General features: G+C 36.6%; 1 protein-coding gene and 1 long non-coding RNA gene across 6 annotated transcripts in view; both read right to left on the bottom strand.

Moving 5' to 3' along the window:
* Window positions 1-294: 294 nt before the first annotated feature.
* LOC5569994 (coiled-coil domain-containing protein 186) overlaps window positions 295-20,580 on the bottom strand; it is a 249,268-nt gene continuing 228,982 nt past the window's right edge. For all 5 annotated transcript variants that reach the window (XM_021851496.1, XM_021851488.1, XM_021851480.1 and 2 more), the window contains one exon: window positions 295-419. In XM_021851496.1, coding sequence (XP_021707188.1) covers window positions 342-419 — 78 coding nt within the window. In that variant the 3' untranslated portion in view covers window positions 295-341. The remainder of the gene's footprint in view (window positions 420-20,580) is intronic.
* LOC110678533 lies at window positions 5,218-6,044 on the bottom strand. The gene is made up of 2 exons (XR_002501690.1): window positions 5,456-6,044; window positions 5,218-5,395 (listed from the first exon to the last, which is right to left on the bottom strand). It is a non-coding gene; the product is annotated as an uncharacterized LOC110678533 (long non-coding RNA).

Here is a 20,580-nt window from a genome sequence, read left to right as displayed (position 1 = left end):
CACAATACGCTGTGTGGCGGCGCTAGTGTTTTCAACGCGTTTTTGTTTAAATATTTACACAAGTTTTCAGAAGTTTTTGTTCTAGCATAAACATCTGTTATCTGTGTTTGTCCTATTCTTTTGCACAGTACTTATGATCAGCGATACCGGCCATACACAAACAAAAACAAACATTTGTATTTGAGTCCAAGGAATATCGGAAGTTCTAGGTGAAACACATACATTTGTTTGTAGAAGAGCCTACCTATGGCAGGACTATTATTTATTAAAAAAAAAATAAAACAAATAAAAATGTTCTATTACACGGCAAGGAATATTCATGTATTATATTTGATTTGATATCATCGTTTATAGCTTTTGTAATTTGCAACTTGGCGCGTGAGTCGGTCCACTTCTAATCCTAGCGTATCAAGGTTATCCTGAAAAATCAAATATTTATATCTACAAAGATACTAGGGGTATTCACTAAACAGCGTAAAATGCTGCGTAAGTCACAGTAGGGTAGATGTACCAATAGTGGAGGTACTAAGCACGATTGAACTTCATTTAAATGCCCAAATTCAAGATGTGCAATTAATGTACATGTTAATGTTGTAACGGGAAGTAACGGCTATGGTCCGATGCACGAGTTCACTAATTTGACGTTTGAGCGGTGCCAAATTCACTGGTTGCCATGGTCCCATAAATAACAAGGCACCGCTAGAATGTCAAATAGTGAACTCGTGCATAGGTCCATTGACTTAATGAGAGAAATGATTTCATCGCAGTAAACCACGGCATGTCAGTTAAAAAAATAGAGGTAATAAACTATAGAGGAAGAATGTCGCTGGCGTCGCTGCAGGAACATCTTTTGCTGGCGGAGATAGGCGGGGCTATAAATGTCAACGCGAAAAAGTATGCAGTTTGACACTTATGTACCCGACATGTTTCTGAGCGAGAACAAAGGGAACAGCAGCGACATGCGTCCTCTACAGTTTTATATCTCTATTGTTAAAAACAATACCTCCACTATGGACCGATGCACGAGTTCACTATTTGACGTTTTAACGGTGCCGTGTTATTTACGTGACCATAGCAACGAGTGAATTCGGCACCGCTCAAACGTCAAATAAGTGAACTCGTGCATGGACCGATGCACGAGTTCACTAATTTGACATTTGAGCGGTGCCGAATTCACGAGTTTCCATGGTCACATAAATAACACGGCACCGCTTAAACGTCAAATAGTGAACTCGTGCATAGGTCCATAGGTAAATGGACCAATGCACGAGTTCACTAATTTGACGTTTGAGCGGTCCCAAATTCATTCGTTGCCATGGTCACGTAAATAACACGGCACCGCTCAAACGTCAAAGAATGAACGCGTGCATTGGTCCATTGGTACACAGTTCCTTTAGTTGCGGTATATTTTTAATTTGTGTTCCTAGTTGCGGTATCCGTTGTTTTCTTATGGGATCCTCTACTATATGAACACTTTACCGCAACTATTGGTACAAGCAAGTCAAGTTTTAGCAGTTTTAGTTATATTTCATCAGTTTTAAAGCAATTTGAATGCGCTTTTCAACTATTCCGTATACAGGTATGTTCCGTTTTTATCAACACGATCAGCAATTTTCAGTTGACAAAAACGGAACCGTGACAAAAACGGAATAATTTTCTTAGACAAAATATTTTACAAATTTGAAAAGAAAATTGCTGTTTTGTCAGGATAATACACATTTTCATATCATAAATGTACAGTATTGATGTTTAAGAGCTCTGAAGAGCATTTGGATTGTTAATTCTTATAGGTTCATAATGAAAGTTTATTGCAGACTCCTATCAATCAATATGATTTTGTAATAAATCACTAATAGTTTAGTTTTCTTGGGCAATAAATGTAATGTAATCACATAAATGTCCTTTTCATCATAATGTGCGTCATATTTGTAGAAAAGGCTACAAGAAAGTGAGCCAAGATGATCATTGGTTTTATTCCAAGAAAGATTAAACAAGAAACAATTTCTTTTCGTATCTTCATCCTTCTGCTTCTTTTTTTTTCTTAATGACATTACATTCCAACTGTGAAAGACCTTCTTCTCAGCTTAGTGTCTTACAAACACTTTCGCAGTTATCAACTGAGAGCTTTTTACAAAGGTACATTTTTTTGGCATTTTTGGCTACACCCGATTGGTGATTAAATGTGGAGTTCTGTTGCGGAAATTTTGCAAACTGAAATTAATGTAACAGATTCCTGTGCTTTGAATTGCCAGAATCTTATTAGCAAAATAATTGTGGTTATTTTTCTTCTAAAATTATTACTACCAACTTCGATAGGGATGCACTAATCGCCAATCTAGAACAGCGCCACCATCGCCTTTTAGCTTTACGTTAGATCAGGAATAGACTGGCAATAAACTGACTTAAAGTTCTAGTTTTTTGTTAAGTTAAAATCATATTAAATACTAGTGGTCCCGCCGTTTTTCCATCAAGTAGGCTGCTGAAAAATGACATGCAATTTTCCATACCAAACGGCAGTTGTTTCAGTTGTTTTCTCCAGTTATTCCAGAGAATTTTCAAAATCGTTTCCTTCATTCAAACACGTCAGAACACTTGATCAAACACTTCAACAGTGAAATAATCATGTATTATTATTAGCCCGTTCTAAAGCCATTTCGTAACATGCAAACACCATTCAATTTTAATTTATATATAGAAGTTCATCAAAAACATAAAAGTGCACAAACTGCACAAACTCTAGAACAAGAATCACCAAATTAGAACCTTTTTGTAAGAAACTCTTTTGTAAAGTTTTATGAATGAGCGTATGGATGTTTGCATAAGACTCCCAATTAACGTTTAAGTTCTCATTTGGGGAAGGGGTTCATGTCTGCTGAAAGATCAAGCTCCCATCAAATTTGGGATGGCAAAGTGCGTGACGTGGGAACCTCATGTTTCAACAGTTTCTGAAATCGTCAGCCATATCAATTCTTTACCCTCTTCCTCGATGCAAATTTATTGTATGAAGATTTCTAAATTTTCTAAGCAGTTTTGCTGGACCTTTTTCCCTACCCTTTGGAACAGGATCTAATCAACGGCTGTTTGCTATAGTTTGTGCAATGCTATCCAGTTTGGGAGATAGAAGATAATGTTAAAAATATGACGGGGTCAGAAATTTTTTGATACCATGTTATATTAGAAAAAATATAGATCTCTGCTACTCTCTTAAGTACGTACTCAACTAATCACAAATTCCAGTTGTTGCTAGGACGTGGCCAGAGCAATTCTCCATTCTCCATGGGTCATCTTGTACAACAGACCAAGTTTGAACTAAGTTTAAATACTCCAATTGATTAGTGGATAATGAGTCAAACCTTATTGAATCGTATATGACTTGACACGTAACATGTATCGTAGGTGCTCAAAATTAACATAATGTCGAAAATTCATCTCTGAGGCTACTGAAAAGCATTTGAATTGCTTCAAAATAAGTATCTAGTTTGAATTCCAAATATTTTGAAAATAAAAAAAAACATTTATGTGTGTTGATAAAAACGGAATAATTTGTTGACGAAATCGGAACATGACAAAATCGGAGCGTGACAAAATCGGAACGTGATAAAAACGGAACGTACCTGTATCAACAAGCCAATACGTCGATTGGTAGCGTCCGTTCTGTGGTTAATGTAATAAAATCAGTGAAAACGGCACTACCACAACTATAGGAACACCCCCAACTAAGGGAACACTTACCCTAAACTGATTATTTTAAATCGAGAGGGATTCGCGATAAGGGCCTATCTGACAAACCAATAAAAATGAGAAAATAACCAATGAAATTCTCATGTGCAATTTTTAATCCCAATTGGAGAAAATATAGTCAAACTTTAACCTTTCCACTTTAATACACATTTCATAAACCTAGTTTTAAAATCCTCATCAATACCACACACATCTCCTACAATTTCCCTAGCAATTTCGTACTAAAAAAAATATTATAAGGTTTCGCCTTAAACGCATTCAAGGATGCCAGTATCGCCCAATGTTATGAGCCTGTAATCGATATTATTTTCAGTGTCGCCTATTACTTTTGCGCCGTGTTTACATTCTGGTTTCAATTAAGCCCGCCATGTACGCCTTGTTTATTTTTTGTTTGCAGTGTCGCCGTTTACTCTCGCCGTGTTTTAATTTAGATTTCAGATGCGCCCATCACTTTGATAAACAAAAACACAGGCGTAATCAATAAAGTGTGTGGTTTGGCATGAAGTGAAGTTTCGTCTTCTACAAATTTGCGTTTTTTTGAATAGTTAAATTATCAATAGGGGAAAAGTTCAAGTGCAGTGAATAGACAATCGAGCTACAATTTCAACGCTATATTTTCTTCAATTGTGTACATTTTGTCAGTTTCGCCTGATTCGCGAATCTTTCTAGAAATCTTTCACGGCATGGACCTATGCACGAGTTCACTATTTGACGTTTTAGCGGTGCCGTGTTATTTATGTCACCATGGAAACTAGTGAATTCGGCACCGCTCAAACGTCAAATTAGTGAACTCGTGCATCGGTCCATTGTGTAAACTGTGATTGGAATATTTCAAACTGTCAGAATTCATCACATCAATACAGTACCAGATTTACGGCCTAACTGACAAATGTAAACAAATTGAGTTTTATTCACCTAACAGTTTATTTGATAAATTACAATCATATAATGCACAACTGATTCTTAAAAATAACGTTTTTCACGAAATAAGTAAGAAAAACATAAAGGCGCATTTGATATTCTCTTTCGATACGAACTCTGATGTCAATTTCGCCCCTTCCCCCTTTGCGATTGAGTGTGGCAGCAGGGCGCATTTAAAACTGAGTGTGCAGAAGGTCGATAGTGAAGAAGGTTCGTGTGAAAGAGCGTAGCAAAACGACGAAGCTGATGATACACGCTAAGAAAATATAATACTAGTTGGCTTAAATATCATACTAAAATCATATTCGATCTATTCACTCATTGTGATGCATATCGGCGTTATAAGCTTTGCTAGTATAAACGGGTTTTATTTCGGTCAATGTATTTTTGGATATTAATCAACCAATGTATAAAGCTCTATTATCCTATAAACTGTTTATAAATAGCCATTTTAGTGCGGTCGATGTAATCAAAAATAATCGGAAACTGTTTCTTATATTATTATCAACACATTTATTAGTTTTATAAGGAACTGGTCTATATTGCTACTATTTACAGCTGCTTTTTCAAATTTATTTTGCTTCCCGACATTGACTGATCCGGTCTCCTGCGCAATGCCACTTCGATCTCGCAAAATCCATCATGCTCGGTGAATTCAGTTCCAGAATAGTGTCCCGATTTTTTTCCGATTTCTTCACGATTATCGCGATGGGTTTCTTCCGCACAAAATCAACTGAAAAGGTTTCATATCACTTTTACTGAATGGTTTAAATATTATAGCCAGCCAACTTACCTTTCAACAGCTTTTTCGGCTGTAATTTGTACAGTTTTACGACACGCTGGAACTTCGGAAGATTTCCTTTATTTGAGGTTGGTTTGTTATTTTGTCTCCAAGAGTTTTCACATGCTGCTGAACAGGATGAAAACATACTCGGGGTATTTAGGCACCTTTTCGTGAATATTATGATATTTTTAATGAACGCGACGCGACTTACTTGAATAGCATGAATTAAGTAACCGAACAGAACGAGATTGATTTTGCAAAAGTCCAAAGAGTAGCATGGGTGGCTACATATGCATGGTAAAATATATAAAAGAAAAATGCATGACAAAGTATAAAATAAAATAATCCAGAGAATATTTTTTAAGTATCGCAACGATTAAATGAGGAAAATGTTTGAAAAATAATAATATGCATGCTAACTAGTATAATCGCTTTTCTCCGTGTAGTCGAAACAGAAGGACGAGGTCAAAAGGCGCAATCGCGGCTGTCAAACTGAAGGAGACGAAAAACCGAGGGGCGCAACAATCCTCAATTTTGATGAATGGCGCATGATGCTTTTTTATTTATTTAAACATGTTGTTCATAATATGAAAATAAATCAAATGGTTTGTTACAAAAATAATATTGTAATGGATCATACAAAAATGCATCATGCGATTAAATCGATCGGAAACATAATATAGAATTGAAATTATTGTATTTTTTGCCATAATCCAAAGTGCGATCGCAGCTCAGTTTGGAAGCTGCGAACTTAATTGCACGTTGAAAGAAAATTACTCACTACATAGTATAAAAACGTTGCTAATTTCTAATACCACAAACAGCTGAATAGTTGGGAATTCACATCACTGATTCGTATTTTCAGGCAGACAAGAGACCTACGAATAATAATTGATGAAAATGCAACCCTTTTGAAGTGAAATTCATACTTCTGAAACGTAATTATCTAAAGTTGCACAACATTTCTTTTATTTTCTTCATTATTGACATCATGATTGACATAGTGTGTAAGAGATCTGTTAAGCCGTTTATTTACATTCGTGAAAGCCGCCCGGAGTGTTCACAGCCGCAGGGCCAATGGGCCGTATGAATAAAATGTAGTAAAGTTGAGTTTACTACATTCTCGGTAGTAAACGCTATATGTGGAACACGAGTGGAACATGTTTGTGTCATTTTCCTTTCTACACCTTTCGAACATACTACAAACAACGCATTGCTATGAATAAAGGTAGCATTTACCAGAGTCTATGAATGGAGAGTTGCGCGAAGAGGCTTCTTTGAATGGTTGTTCTTCTTCGTCTTCGAAAATAGCCCCTATCTGTTTTGCTGGCCTGCTCGATAGGTAGACGGTTTGACAGTTCGATAGGTAGATTTGGTTTCACTCTTCGCGCAACTCTCCATTCATAGACTCTGGCATTTACTACAAAGCTACTGGTAGTTAGCTTCAGAGGTTTCTACACATGCTTTGAGATTGCGGAATTGAATGGAATAATTTACTTTTGAGTAAAAATCATAGGAAAACGATATGAGTTTTGAAATTTTTGAAGGTATTTTGAGTTTTGCTTAGGAATTCTGAGGTTACGAAAACATTCACCCCGCCAATTCTGAGATTCCGGTAAGCTTACCGGCAGTAGCAATTTGTAATATCCGTGTGAATTCTGGCATTACGATAATTATGTTATTTTGAAATTGTTTATCGGCATATCGGTCTATTTTGCTCGAAGTAAGAGGGAGCATGGAGAAGAAAGCAATGAATACTAGATGGATAGGTACCGTAAGGGAACGGCGAGAGAAATTGGATTAGATGTTGAAGAGGGCATACCATATGAAACAGTATTACTTGAAACGTCACTTCCTTGTGGCTAACGTCCCCTATGGGAACGGCTTGGGTGTGTTTTGAGAATGACACTACCAAGACAGCCAAAAGGAAGGAGGTCTCAAGCGCCCTAATACTGTTTGGCGATCAAGCAGGTTCTATCGATCGATGGCTTATATTATCATTCATTGCTTTCTTCTCCATGCTCCCTCTTACTTCGAGCAAAATAGACCGATATGCCGATAAACAATTTCAAAATAAAATCATCACGGTCGATACCTTTGTATGTAAGATAATTATGTTATTTTCTAGGAATTTTAGGATGTCGGTAGGAATTCAGATATTCACAATGTAATTCTGAATTTTACGTGTAAATTCTGACATCTCAGATTCTCAGATTTCCTTTAAAATTTAGGAATTCCTGTAGGAACTTTGGGATTCCGATAGGGATGTCGGATTTTTTAATGATAATTCTGGAAGTTTAAATACCATTATAGGAATATTGCGGAAATATAAGAAATCTGGTAAAAACTCTAGAATTGGGGTGGGAATGGGATTCCGGATATTAATCTCTTGGAATTCTGTGGGTATCTTTGAGACTGTATTTCTGTAAGAATCTCTGAGATTGCAGTGGGATTCCTGCGAATTATTGTGTGAATATTTGTAATTCTGAAAATCAATCTTTGTAATTATTGTAAAAAACTTCAAGATTCCGTTGATTTCCAGTTCCGTTGGAATTTCAAAGCAAGGCTTTAATATGAACCTTTTGAATGTCGGTAAATTTTTTAAAGATTTCAATGTGATTTTTAATAATTTCAAAGGGAACCCTGGTATTTTAGAGGAGATCCTCATTGAATTCTAACGACTACCAATGGAATCACTACAATTCCCATAAAAATCTCTACATTCTAAGTTCTAGAAATTCCAAGGATACTATCAGAAACCCCACTGAAATAACGAGAATATCACAGAAACACTTAGAACTTCCAGAATTCAACATGCTGTTAAGATAACACACGGGGAGCGTCAAAATTCTACCGCAATTTCACCAGAATCTCAGTACTGGTGCTAGAAAATATGTGGTTCCTAATTTGATAGCTGTGATCTCAAGATCTCAAAAAAATCATCAATCACGGGCGTTGGCGAAGACCGAAAACCACCCAGAAAATTCTTTGATGTACCATCATCATAAAATCATAGACATAAAGAGAATGCCAGACTAATTGCAAAATTACACTACAAATCTTGTCAAATTACAGCACCATCATGATTTTGTGCAAATTATCGCGTAATCGATTAGATTCCATGCATTTCCTTCATATGCATGATTGTATTAATTTAGAATCACTCTGCACTCTGAATGGAAATTTCTCAACGTGCAGCTTCAGTCACTGCTCATGTTCGAAAGTAGTAAGCACTACATGTTCGAAAAGTTTTTTATTCATACCAAAAGTGTAGTAAAGTTTGTGGATTTTGTTTTTGAGTAGATGCTACATGTAGTAAAGTTCAAAGTTTTTTATTCATATCACCCATTGTTTCGACTTTGACATTAGCTTCGCATCTAGAAAAGTTCGCACCTCATGAGCAGGCGCGATTACGGTTTGGTGCTGCGAAGTCAATGGGCCGTATGAATAAAATGTAGTAAAGTTGAGTTCACTACATTCTCGGTAGTAAACGCTATATGTGGAACACGAGTGGAACATGTTTGTGTCATTTTCCTTTCTACACCTTTCGAACATACTACAAACAACGCATTGCTATGAATAAAGGTAGCATTTACTACAAAGCTACTGGTAGTTAGCTTCAGAGGTCGCTACACATGCTTTGAGTTTGCGGAATTGAAAGGAATAATTTACTTTTGAGTAAAAATCATGGGAAAACGATATGAGTTTTGATATATCGGAAATTATTTTGAGTTTTGCAAAGGAATTCTGAGGTTACGAAAACTTTCGCTCCGCCAATTCTGAGATTCCGGTAAGATTACCGGCAGTAGCAATTTGTAATATCCGTGTGAATTCTGGCATTACGATAATTATGTTATTTTTTAGGAATTTTAGAATGTCGGTAGGAATTCAGATATTGATAAAGTAATTCTGAATTTTACGTGTAAATTCTGACATCTCAGATTTCCTTTTGAATTCCGGAATTCCTGTAGGAACTTTGAAATTCCGATAGGGATGTCGGTTTTATGATAATTCTGAAAATTTAAATACCATTCTAGGAATATTGCGGAAATATTAGGAATCTGGTAAAAAACTCTAGAATTGGGGTGGGAATGGGATTCCGAATATTAATCTCTTGGAATTCTGTGGGTATCTTTGAGACGGTATTTCTGTAAGAATCTATGAGGTTGCGGTGGGATTCCTGCGAATTATTGTGTGAATATTTGTAATTCCGAAAATCAATCTTTGTAATTATTGTAAAAACCTTTAAGATTCCGTTGATCTTCAGTTCCGTTGGAATTTCAAAATTAAGCTTCAATATAAACGTTTTGAATGTCGGTAAATATTTTATAGATTTCAATGGGATTTTTTGTGGAATCGTTAAGAATTTTAATAATTTCAAAGGGAACCCTGGTGTTTAAGGGGAGATCCTCATTGAATTCTAACGACTACCAATGGAATCACTACAATTCTCATAAAAATCTCTACATTCTAAGTTCTAGACATTCCAAGGATACTATCAGAAACCCCACCAAAATAACGAGAATATCACAGAAACACTTAGAACATCGGAATTCAACATGCTGTTAAGAAAACACACGAGGAGCATCAAAATAAAAAAAAAAAGTGTAATCAAAATTCTACCGCAATTTCACCAGAATCTCAGTACTGGTGCTAGAAAATATGTGGTTCCAAATTTCATAGCTGTAATCTCAAGATCTCTTCATAAATGTTAAGCTAGTATTCAAAAAATCATCGGCGTTGGCGAAGGCCGAAAACCACCCAGAAAATTCTTTGGTACATCATAAAATCATAGACATAGAGAGAATACCAGACTAATCGCAAAATTACACTACAAATCTTGTCACAGCACCTTCATGATTTGTGCAAATTGTCGCGTAATCGATTAGATTCCATGCATTTTCTTCATATGCATGATTGTATTAATTTTAGGCGTCACTCTGAATAGATTGTTCTTTACGTGCAGAATCACTCTGCACTCTGAATGGAAATTTCTTAACGTGCAGCTTCAGTCACTGCTCGTGTTCGAAAGTAGTAAGTACTACATGTTCGAAAAGTTTTTTATTCATACCAAAAGTGTAGTAAACTTTGTGGATTTTGTTTTTGAGTAGATGCTACATGTAGTGAAGTTCAAAGTTTTTTATTCATACCACCCAATATATTCGCTGAACTTCAAACCGATTTTACTGACAATGTATTAGTGTTCACATTCGCCCTAATTCTGACTCTGTATTGACATGATCGATCAAAGTACGCGTTGGTTGTCGTAACAAAACAAACTAACCTTCAAATGATTCATTGGCCATAATATCCGGGAAAACATCCAGAACATAAAATTATCAAAAGATTACATAAAATGGCATTAAAGACATGGTGTACTATACGAGACATGTTTGGTAGAGGCGTCTGCTTAAGGATGAGTTGTGCCCTGTAGCATAGGAATATGTGGTAATGATATATTCGGAATGTACCACAATGCCGTTGTACTTGTTGATAATACTATGCCAAATAAACGAATGATTCAGAGCATTCTATTGTGACCAACATCATTCGATGGATCATTTTCTAACAATATTCAAAAGTAAACAAAAAGATGATTTCGGTCAAGACTTTGTGGTTTAAAATCTCAGGTTTAATATCGTTGAGTGATATGGATTCAGGGCTGGATGATCAGGATTCCCATTTTTGCATGAGTGGGCACTGTGGTGATTTTATGTTTCGGAATCCAAATTTACCCTAACTGAAACTGTGTAAAATGCAATCATGTCCCAGCTAAAATAATCACTGTTCGCTGGTGAATTTAATTGGTTTTTGGGTACCGTAACGAAAACGAGCACTATCAAAAGTGAAAACAATCTATAATAAAATTTGACGTTAGTCATCAGTAACAACAAATTCTTAGAATGTTCTCGATTGGTTACTAGATTAAAAATTTGTCGTATGTCAATGCTCAAAAGAATTATTTCATTTGAAATATTTCTTTGCTATTTTACGCAGATTCCTAGGCAGCATCCAATTATTATGTAACGCTAAAATTGGAAATTTTACTTCCCATTACGCAGCTTTTAGTGAATACCCTTACTGTTTTCTTGGGGGTCGGCCTGGCGTAGTTGGCAGCACGTGCGCTTCATATGCGGATGGTCGTGGGTTTGAGTCCCATCCCCCCAACACAAATTTTCGTCAAGCCGCATGAAAGCGGATAGGCAATTACTTTTCTGTTGAAGTACCGTAAAATGGGATGAAGTTGATCACTTTTGTGCCTTACTTTACTTGGCAAAAGTCAATTCAATACAGTACCAGATTAATGGCCTAACTGACAAATGTAAACAAACTGAGTTTTATTCACCTAACAGTTTGTTTGATAAATTGCAATCATATAATGCACCTCTGTTCCCTAAAAATAACGTTTTTCACGAAATAAGTAAGAAAAACATAAAGGCGCATTTGATATTCTCTTTCGATTCGAACTCTGATGTCAATTTCGCCCATCTTCCCCCTCTGCGGTAACCGGGCGCATTTGAGCTTGAGTGTGGCAGCAGGGCGCATTTAAAACTGAGTGTGCAGAAGGGCGTTAGTGATAAAGGTTCGTGCGAGAGAGCGTAGCAGAACGGCGAAGCTGATGATAGTCAAACCAGAAGGACGAGGTCAAAAGGCGCAATCGCTGTTGTCAAACTGAAGAAGACAAAAAATCGAGGGGCGCAACAGCTCTAAATTTTGTTGAATGGCGCATGATGGATTTTTATTTATTTCAACATGTTATTCATAATATTTAAATAGGTTAAATGTTTTGCTACAAAAATAATATTGTAATGGATCCTACAAAAATGCATCATGCGATTAAATCGATCGGAAACATAATATAGAATTAAAATTAAACCCGCAAACTTCAAACCGATTTTACTGAGAATCTATTAGTCTTCACATTCGCCCTAATTCTGACTCTGTATTGAATTGTTTAGAGAAGAACCCCTCAAACATTTCATTAAAAATCTGTTTTAAAATGGTAGAATTATCTTGAATGTCAAAACGACATTCAAAACATGAAGAGCAGATATCAGCTAATGCGACATCACAAAAATTGTGATAATTGAAATCGGATCATAGCTTTCTTGACTTGACACATGTACACGGAGAAAAGCGATTATACTAGTTAGCATGCATATTATTATTTTTCAAACATTTTCCTCATTTAATCGTTGCGATACTTAAAAAATATTCTCTGGATTATTTTATTTTATACTTTGTCATGCATTTTTCTTTTATATATTTTACCATGCATATGTAGCCACCCATGCTACTCTGTGGACTTTTGCAAAATCAATCTCGTTCTGTTCGGTTACTTAATTCATGCTATTCAAGTAAGTCGCGTCGCGTTCATTAAAAATATCATAATATTCACGAAAAGGTGCCTAAATACCCCGAGTATGTTTTCATCCTGTTCAGCAGCATGTGAAAACTCTTGGAGACAAAATAACAAACCAACCTCAAATAAAGGAAATCTTCCGAAGTTCCAGCGTGTCGTAAAACTGTACAAATTACAGCCGAAAAAGCTGTTGAAAGGTAAGTTGGCTGGCTATAATATTTAAACCATTCAGTAAACGTGATATGAAACCTTTTCAGTTGATTTTGTGCGGAAGAAACCCATCGCGATAATCGTGAAGAAATCGGAAAAAAATCGGGACACTATTCTGGAACTGAATTCACCGAGCATGATGGATTTTGCGAGATCGAAGTGGCATTGCGCAGGAGACCGGATCAGTCAATGTCGGGAAGCAAAATAAATTTGAAAAAGCAGCTGTAAATAGTAGCAATATAGACCAGTTCCTTATAAAACTAATAAATGTGTTGATAATAATATAAGAAACAGTTTCCGATTATTTTTGATTACATCGACCGCACTAAAATGGCTATTTATAAACAGTTTATAGGATAATAGAGCTTTATACATTGGTTGATTAATATCCAAAAATACATTGACCGAAATAAAACCCGTTTATACTAGCAAAGCTTATAACGCCGATATGCATCACAATGAGTGAATAGATCGAATATGATTTTAGTATGATATTTAAGCCAACTAGTATTATATTTTCTTAGCGTGTAGATACGGGAATGATCAACATCTCCCCACTGATCAACTACACCCCGAATTACGGTACATACTTCCCACAACGCTGAAAATGGCCTTTGTTGACCAGGGGGGTGAAATCCAATAATTAGCTACCCAACATTGATTCAGCACTCGAAAATCAGGAGCAAGTTAGGGAAAACTAGAAATCCTTTATAAGAGAGATTCGCGGAAGCTGACATTTCTGTCAAAGTGTGAGCCAATCGAGCAGCGAGAGCTGTCAAAGTGTGAGCCAAACGAACATGCGTTATGTTTGTTTTGAAATTTTCTTGAGGAGTAATGTAATCCGCTTGAAATTATTTCGGTAAAAGTAATTTTGCATGAAGCAAAAAAAATGAAATGTTTTAGTTTTTTGGAATTTTTGTCAATGCGATTTTTAGTTTTTGATTTTTTCGGCTGTTTATTAGTTTTGATATGTAGCTCAAAGATCTATAACGAAACAAAATACACTTACAGCAATGAGGAAGTCATGCCCGTGTTACAATATTATTCTCGACGCCGATCAAAATCAGCACTGCTGGTCTGTTGCCAAATCATTCCATTTTACTTCCGCTTATCTCTCTATAAAGGATCACTAGGGAAAACCGACCAGAAAGTGGGTACCAAAACGCGAAGTACCAAAAACGATGTGAGGAAAAGCCGAAATGTATGCAGGGTGACAGCCGTGTCAGTCCTCTGTTTTTGACACCCACCCACCCCCTCGTTATGTTTTTTGTATGAATGTTCTACAAATTTTGTATTTTTTTTTTAATTTCTTTGTTAGTATCATTCCAAACATTACATTCATTATTTCTTATATCTAGGTGTTCTGTGTTATTCGACAACACTATCATCCTAATTTGGTAAAACAAATCTAAGATTTTATTAACATTTTGTTAACAACATATTACATTTCATTTGCCGTAGCAGTTCAGATTTTTTACAGGTGAGTTGATTTCACCTGCTAATAAGAGACAAAAAAAAACAAACGTTTTCAATATACTTAACCTAACTTAACCTAAACATATAACGCATTAATCGTGGCAATAGAAGATTGTAACGATTTTTGCTTGAAATTATTGATTATTTTATTTGACATTTGTTCCAATGTTTCAACATTGGATATTCTATGTAATTCATTTGTACTATACCAGGGAGGAAGCCTCAGAATCATTTTCAAAATTTTATTTTGAATTCTCTGCAGAGCTTTCTTCCTGGTATTACAACAGCTAGTCCATATTGGTACAGCATACAACATGGCTGGCCTGAAAATTTGTTTGAATATCAAAAGCTTGTTCTTAAGACAAAGTTTTGATTTTCTATTAATAAGTGGATAGAGACATTTTACAGGTGGTGGTTGGTCCCTACTGATAAATCCTACCTCCGTTCTGGTCACGATCTTCAGATTATCGTGATTCGTCAACATTCTTATTGATAAAGTGGGGGAACAGGATTGAAGTGGTATTTGAAAGAATGTCAGAACAGGTATCCACCGGCGACGCTAAACGGACCAAAGTAATGTGGTGTAATTTGGGATTTGTGGATTGAATACTGATATATTTTGCCAAGCATCAATATGGGTGACTTCCGAGGATAGCGAAACGTAAGAGGGGTTATGACAAGGTTGTGGGTAAATCCATCACATTGGGGTTGTGACTCTTGGGTTTATTCTGCGGCTGGCGTGGGGTGGCAGTTGTCGGTGTCATATGGCGGGGTGGCGGTTCTCGACTCGAGTGAGGTGAGTCGCCGTGCAAATCAAATGGAGAGTCACCTCACTCGAGTCGGGAATTGTCGCCTCGCTGTGCGACGCCGGCAATTGTCACCTCGCGCCAGTCGTGGAATAAACCCATCTGTGTCTTGTCAGGAATAGGGTCTGATTGGTATTGTAGTATGCAATAGAGTTCGGAATTGATAGACAGACTTTGAGGAAAGAAGTTTTGAATGTAAGGCAGCAGCACCTTGGATCTTGGAGGGCGCAGGTAGGATTGAAATCAAAATAATATTGTGCGTTTCTTACACACCACAGGATTATCGCAGAAGTTTTTTACATGTGCGGGGATGCCGGTAGAGGTGAGCGATTGCGTCGAGTCGGGTCGGTGTTTTCAGCGGACTCATATTTCGCAAATCGAAGAATGAGTGCTCTGAGGGCACCAACATGATTCGATGCGGTCCCACACTTTTATCTGTGCTTTTGCACTTGTCTTATTAAATAGGAATACTTTGTGTTAGGGAAAGTGTAGGAGAATAAATTATGATTTACTAGAATTTTCTGATAGAGGCATAGTATTGAAAGCTAATGGGATTTTGACGGTTCGATTGGCGGCTTACCGCCTACTCGCATTTCTCCCTTTCAGGATCTCTACTCACAACAATAATTATTTAACACAAAACTAATATCAGATGGGCCGCCATTCTGTGGAGTGGTGTGGCCCCTTCCTTTCCTTGTTTTCTTATCTTTCCAGAACAACCGAAATGAAGAAAGGAAACCTCCAAGCCATTGTGGAGAGGTGATGTCGCAGCAGGAGGATGTGCGGGCCCGGCACGCAAGTAGTCCCGCCTTAAGGTCGTTAACACGTGGAGGGTGCATTACAATTTGATTACATGGATAATAATAACTATTTACACCCTGACAGAACTGCCTATCTCATAAATAGGTAGAAGGGCGGGACGATGGTGCGGGCCTACCCACTCTGTCATCGGTGTGCGTCGGGCGTGCTAACTGGTATAGCATAGCCTATGGGGCTCTGCCTGCACAAATCATGTTTTCTTTCTCTTTCACTTTTTGTGAATTGCTAACAACAATGCCATTAAAGTAAATCCAATACAAGAATGCAGTGCAGAACCTCATAACGCCTTTTTCGGTAAACGTATTTCCCAGCGTGGGGTTTATAGGGATGTTTGTGTAAACAACGCAGATTGGCCATGGCTAGGGGGTGCGTTGATATTAGCAGATTAGCAGATAAGTGGATAGAGACATTTTACATATTTGTTACATTTGGCTTGAATGCCCTCAATGTGATTTTTGAAAGTTAAATTCTTATCTAGCATGATCTCTAGATACTTAACTTCATCTGACCAATTTATTGGGACCCCTCTCATCGTGACAACATGTCTACTTGAGGGTTTCAAATAAAGAGCTTTTGGTTTAAGTGGGAATATTATTAGTTGAGTTTTGGAAGCATTAGGAGAAATCTTCCATTTTTGCAAGTGTGAAGAAAAAATATCCAAACTTTTTTGCAATCCACTACAGATGACACGCAGGCTTCGTCCTTTGGCGGAGAGGCCTGTGTCATCCGCAAACAAGGATTTTTGACATCCCTGAGGTAACTCAGGTAAGTCAGATGTGAAAATATTGTATAATATTGGTCCCAAAAGGCTGCCTTGGGGAACACCAGCTCTTACAGAAAGTCTTTCAGATCTGGAGTTCTGATATTTAACCTGAAGTGTACGATTTGACAGATAACTTTGAATTATTCTAACAGTGTAGGTTGGAAAATTAAAGTTTTTCAATTTTACGATCAAACCTTCATGCCAAACACTGTCGAATGCTTTTTCTATGTCTAGAAGAGCAAGAGCAGTAGAGTAGCCTTCAGTATTGTTGGAACGGATCAAATTTGTTACATGTAAGAGTTGATGAGTGGTCGAATGTCAATGGCGGAATCCGAACTGTTCATTGGCAAAAATTGAATTTTCGTTGATGTTTACTGATGGATGAAAGCAAACTGATTGGACGATAGCTAGAAGCTTCTGCTGGATTTTTGTCTGGTTTTATAATTGGAACAACCTTAGCATTTTTCCATTTGTCAGGAAAATATGCTAATTGAAAACATTTGTTATATATCAACTAAAAATGATAAGCTACTTTCTGGAAGTTTCTTGATGAGGATGTAGAAAATTCCATCATCGCCAAGAGCTTTCATATTTTTGAATTTTTTAATAATAGTTCTCACTTCTTCCAAATCAGTCTCCCAGGCATTTTCGAAAACGTTCTCTTGATTGAGAATATTTTCGAACTCCTGAGTAACTTGATTTTCAATTGGTCGGTATTCAGACAGACTGAACCAAGTGCTTTTTCATGGTTTTAGAAAAACGTACGCCAGTCATTCCAAATGTCTAAATTGTTGCATTATTTGCTGTAATAGTGGAATTTACCTGTTTGATGATGCATCTGTATCAAAATGACATCGGAAAACTCAGAATTGATGGAGTCTTTAACGTTTCTTCAGAACGTCAAAATATCATCTAGTCCAGTTTGTCTAAACACCGACCAATTGGACTAGTTAGTCCTAAATTAAAATTGTGCGCGCTTTCAAATTGCATAGCAAGTTTTTGAGCTTTTTCGCAATTAGTTAGTAATAATTTGTTTTCCACTTTCAATGCCGGTATTGGCTTCTGAGGTTTTTTCAAGATTTTAGATAATTTCCAAAAGGGCTTAGAGCCAGGGTCCAATTGAGAAATTTTATTTTCAAAATTTTTGTTTCTTAAATCTGCAAAACGTTTCTTGATTTCTTTCTGCAAATCCTGCCATATAATTTTCATAGCAGGATCACGAGTGCGTTGAAATTGCCTTCTCCTCACGTTTTTAAGACGGATCAAGAGATTAAGATCATCATCTATAATCACGGATTCAAATTTTCACATTTTGGAATAGCAATGTTCCTGGCTTCAACAATGGAATTTGTTAATGTTTCAAGAGCATTGTCAATATCAAGTTTAGTTTCTAAAGAAATGTTAACATCAAGATTAGAGTCAACATACGTTTCATATATATTCCAGTCGGCTCGTAAATAATTAAAAGTGGAGCTGATAGGATTGAGAATCGCTTCATGGGATATTTGAAATGTAACAGGCACATGATCAGAATCAAAATCAACATGAGTAACTAATTGGCTACAAAGATGACTAGAGTCGGTTAAGACCAAGTCAATCGTAGATGGATTTCTAGAAGAGGAAAAACATGTAGGGCTATCAGGGTATTGAATTGAGAAATATCCTGAAGAGCACCCATCAAATAAAATTCTGCCGTTGGAATTACTTTGAGAATTATTCCATGACCGATGTTTGGCATTAAAGTCACCAATGACAAAAAATTTTACTTATTGCGAGTCAATTTTCGCAAGTCAGTTTGGAGCAAATTAACTTACTGTCCAGAGCATTGAAAAGGCAAATAGGCAGCTATGAAAGTTGCTTCCCGACTAAAAATGGATGAACCAACGTGCGAAGTTCGATTTTTGACCAACTTCGCCGCGTCGCGAGTCACTACGCTATAGTGCGCATCTATGCCCTTCACCGTGTGCATTATGCGCACTATTGAGAATCGACTTGCGACGCGGCGAAGTTGGTCAAAAACCGAACTTCGCACGTTGGTTAACCCATTTTCTAACGCGAAGCAGTATATATTTACCAAGTTGTGTTTCAACTGAAACACCTAAAGTTTCAAAAACTTTAGTTTCAAATGACGAAAACAGTTGATGTTTTATACGCTTATGAATGATGATTGCAACTCCCCCACATACCCCATCAAGTCGATCATTACGGTAAACAAAAAAGTTAGGATCTCTTTTGAGTTTAGATCCAGGTTTCAAATAAGTTTCAGTAATAACTGCTACAGTATTGGACAAAACATTTGCAACTTTTTCGATTTTCCATACAAAATGACAAACTTTGATAAACCATATCTCAGTTATTCATAGACCGATTTGAATGAAATTTTCACAGAATATCAGACATAACTTTAATTTTAACATATATTTTTGAGTGACTTTTTCAATCACAAGTTGAAAAGCAGTAACGGTTTGACTAAAGTGAATTTTCTGACGATTTTTTATAATTGACATAACTAAACATATTTAAGGAATAGTTTCATGGTATCTTCAGCAAAGTTGTAGATTTTGACGAGATGAATAAGTTTGCTGAAGACAGTTTTTGTTTAGGGCTATCAGATTTTGAGATAAAAAGTTTTAGATTTTTCGTCGAAAATTACACTTCAGTCAAACCGTTATAACTTATAAACTCGGGATTGGAAAAATTATTCAAAAATATATGTTAAAATTCAAGTTATATTTGATGTTCTGTGAAAGTTTCATTCGAATCGGTCCATAAATAACTGAGATCTAGCTTACCAAAGTTGGTCATTTTGTATGGAAAATCGAAAGAGTTGCAAATGTTTTGTCCAATACTGTATATGCACGTTATTAGCTGTAAGAAAATTAAACAGCTCGTCCTCTTTACCATTCAGAGAACGAGCATTCCAATTTAAAATATTTAAATTATTATTTGGATCCATTAGAAAAACGTAATCCAATAACAATTTGATTTGTAAATTTTACACCTACTTGGACTGCTTCAGTCATAGTGGTGGCTTTGAACATTGCATCAATCATTAGATTCAATTGTTCAGTTAGAAAATGTAAATCAGAGGCAGACATATCACTTGAAGTGGGTACATCTGATGATTTCCCATTGGAATTTTCGGTAGACGAAGAAGCGGAGTAGGAGTTACCTGTGGCGGTAGGGTTTTTTTTTCATTTGATTTGAAAAAAGTAGATTGGGTACTCATATTACGAATAGGGGAGGAGTTCAAATTACCTGCTACGATATCGGCAAAGGATTTAAATTGAAAGATTCGAACGGCTACCCGACGGATTAAAATTTGTTTGTGAATGAGCATGATTATGATCTTCCTGGTGGGTATGATTCCTAATCAAGCGATCGTTAACTGAAAAATGAGCATTGTTCGATACTCTACCAGGCAAATTCCGGAAACGACCGTTATCGTAACGGATATTATCTTTCATCTGCCTGGCACGAGCCTCAATGACTCTTTTGCGTGAAGGGCAATTCCAAAAATTGGACTTATGATTAGCCCCGCAATTAGATCATATGAACTTGGTGGTATCTTCCTTCACTGGACAGACGTCCTTAGCGTGAGAAGAACCTCCGCAAATCATGCATTTAGCATCCATGCGACAATTTTTTGTACCATGACCCCACTTTTGGCACCGACGGCACTGAGTGGGGTTCTGGT

Source organism: Aedes aegypti, chromosome 1 (assembly GCF_002204515.2).
Source record: "Aedes aegypti strain LVP_AGWG chromosome 1, AaegL5.0 Primary Assembly, whole genome shotgun sequence".
NCBI lineage: Eukaryota > Metazoa > Arthropoda > Insecta > Diptera > Culicidae > Aedes > Aedes aegypti.
Note: the sequence above shows the minus strand (reverse complement) of the source record. Positions and strands in the feature narration are given on the sequence as shown.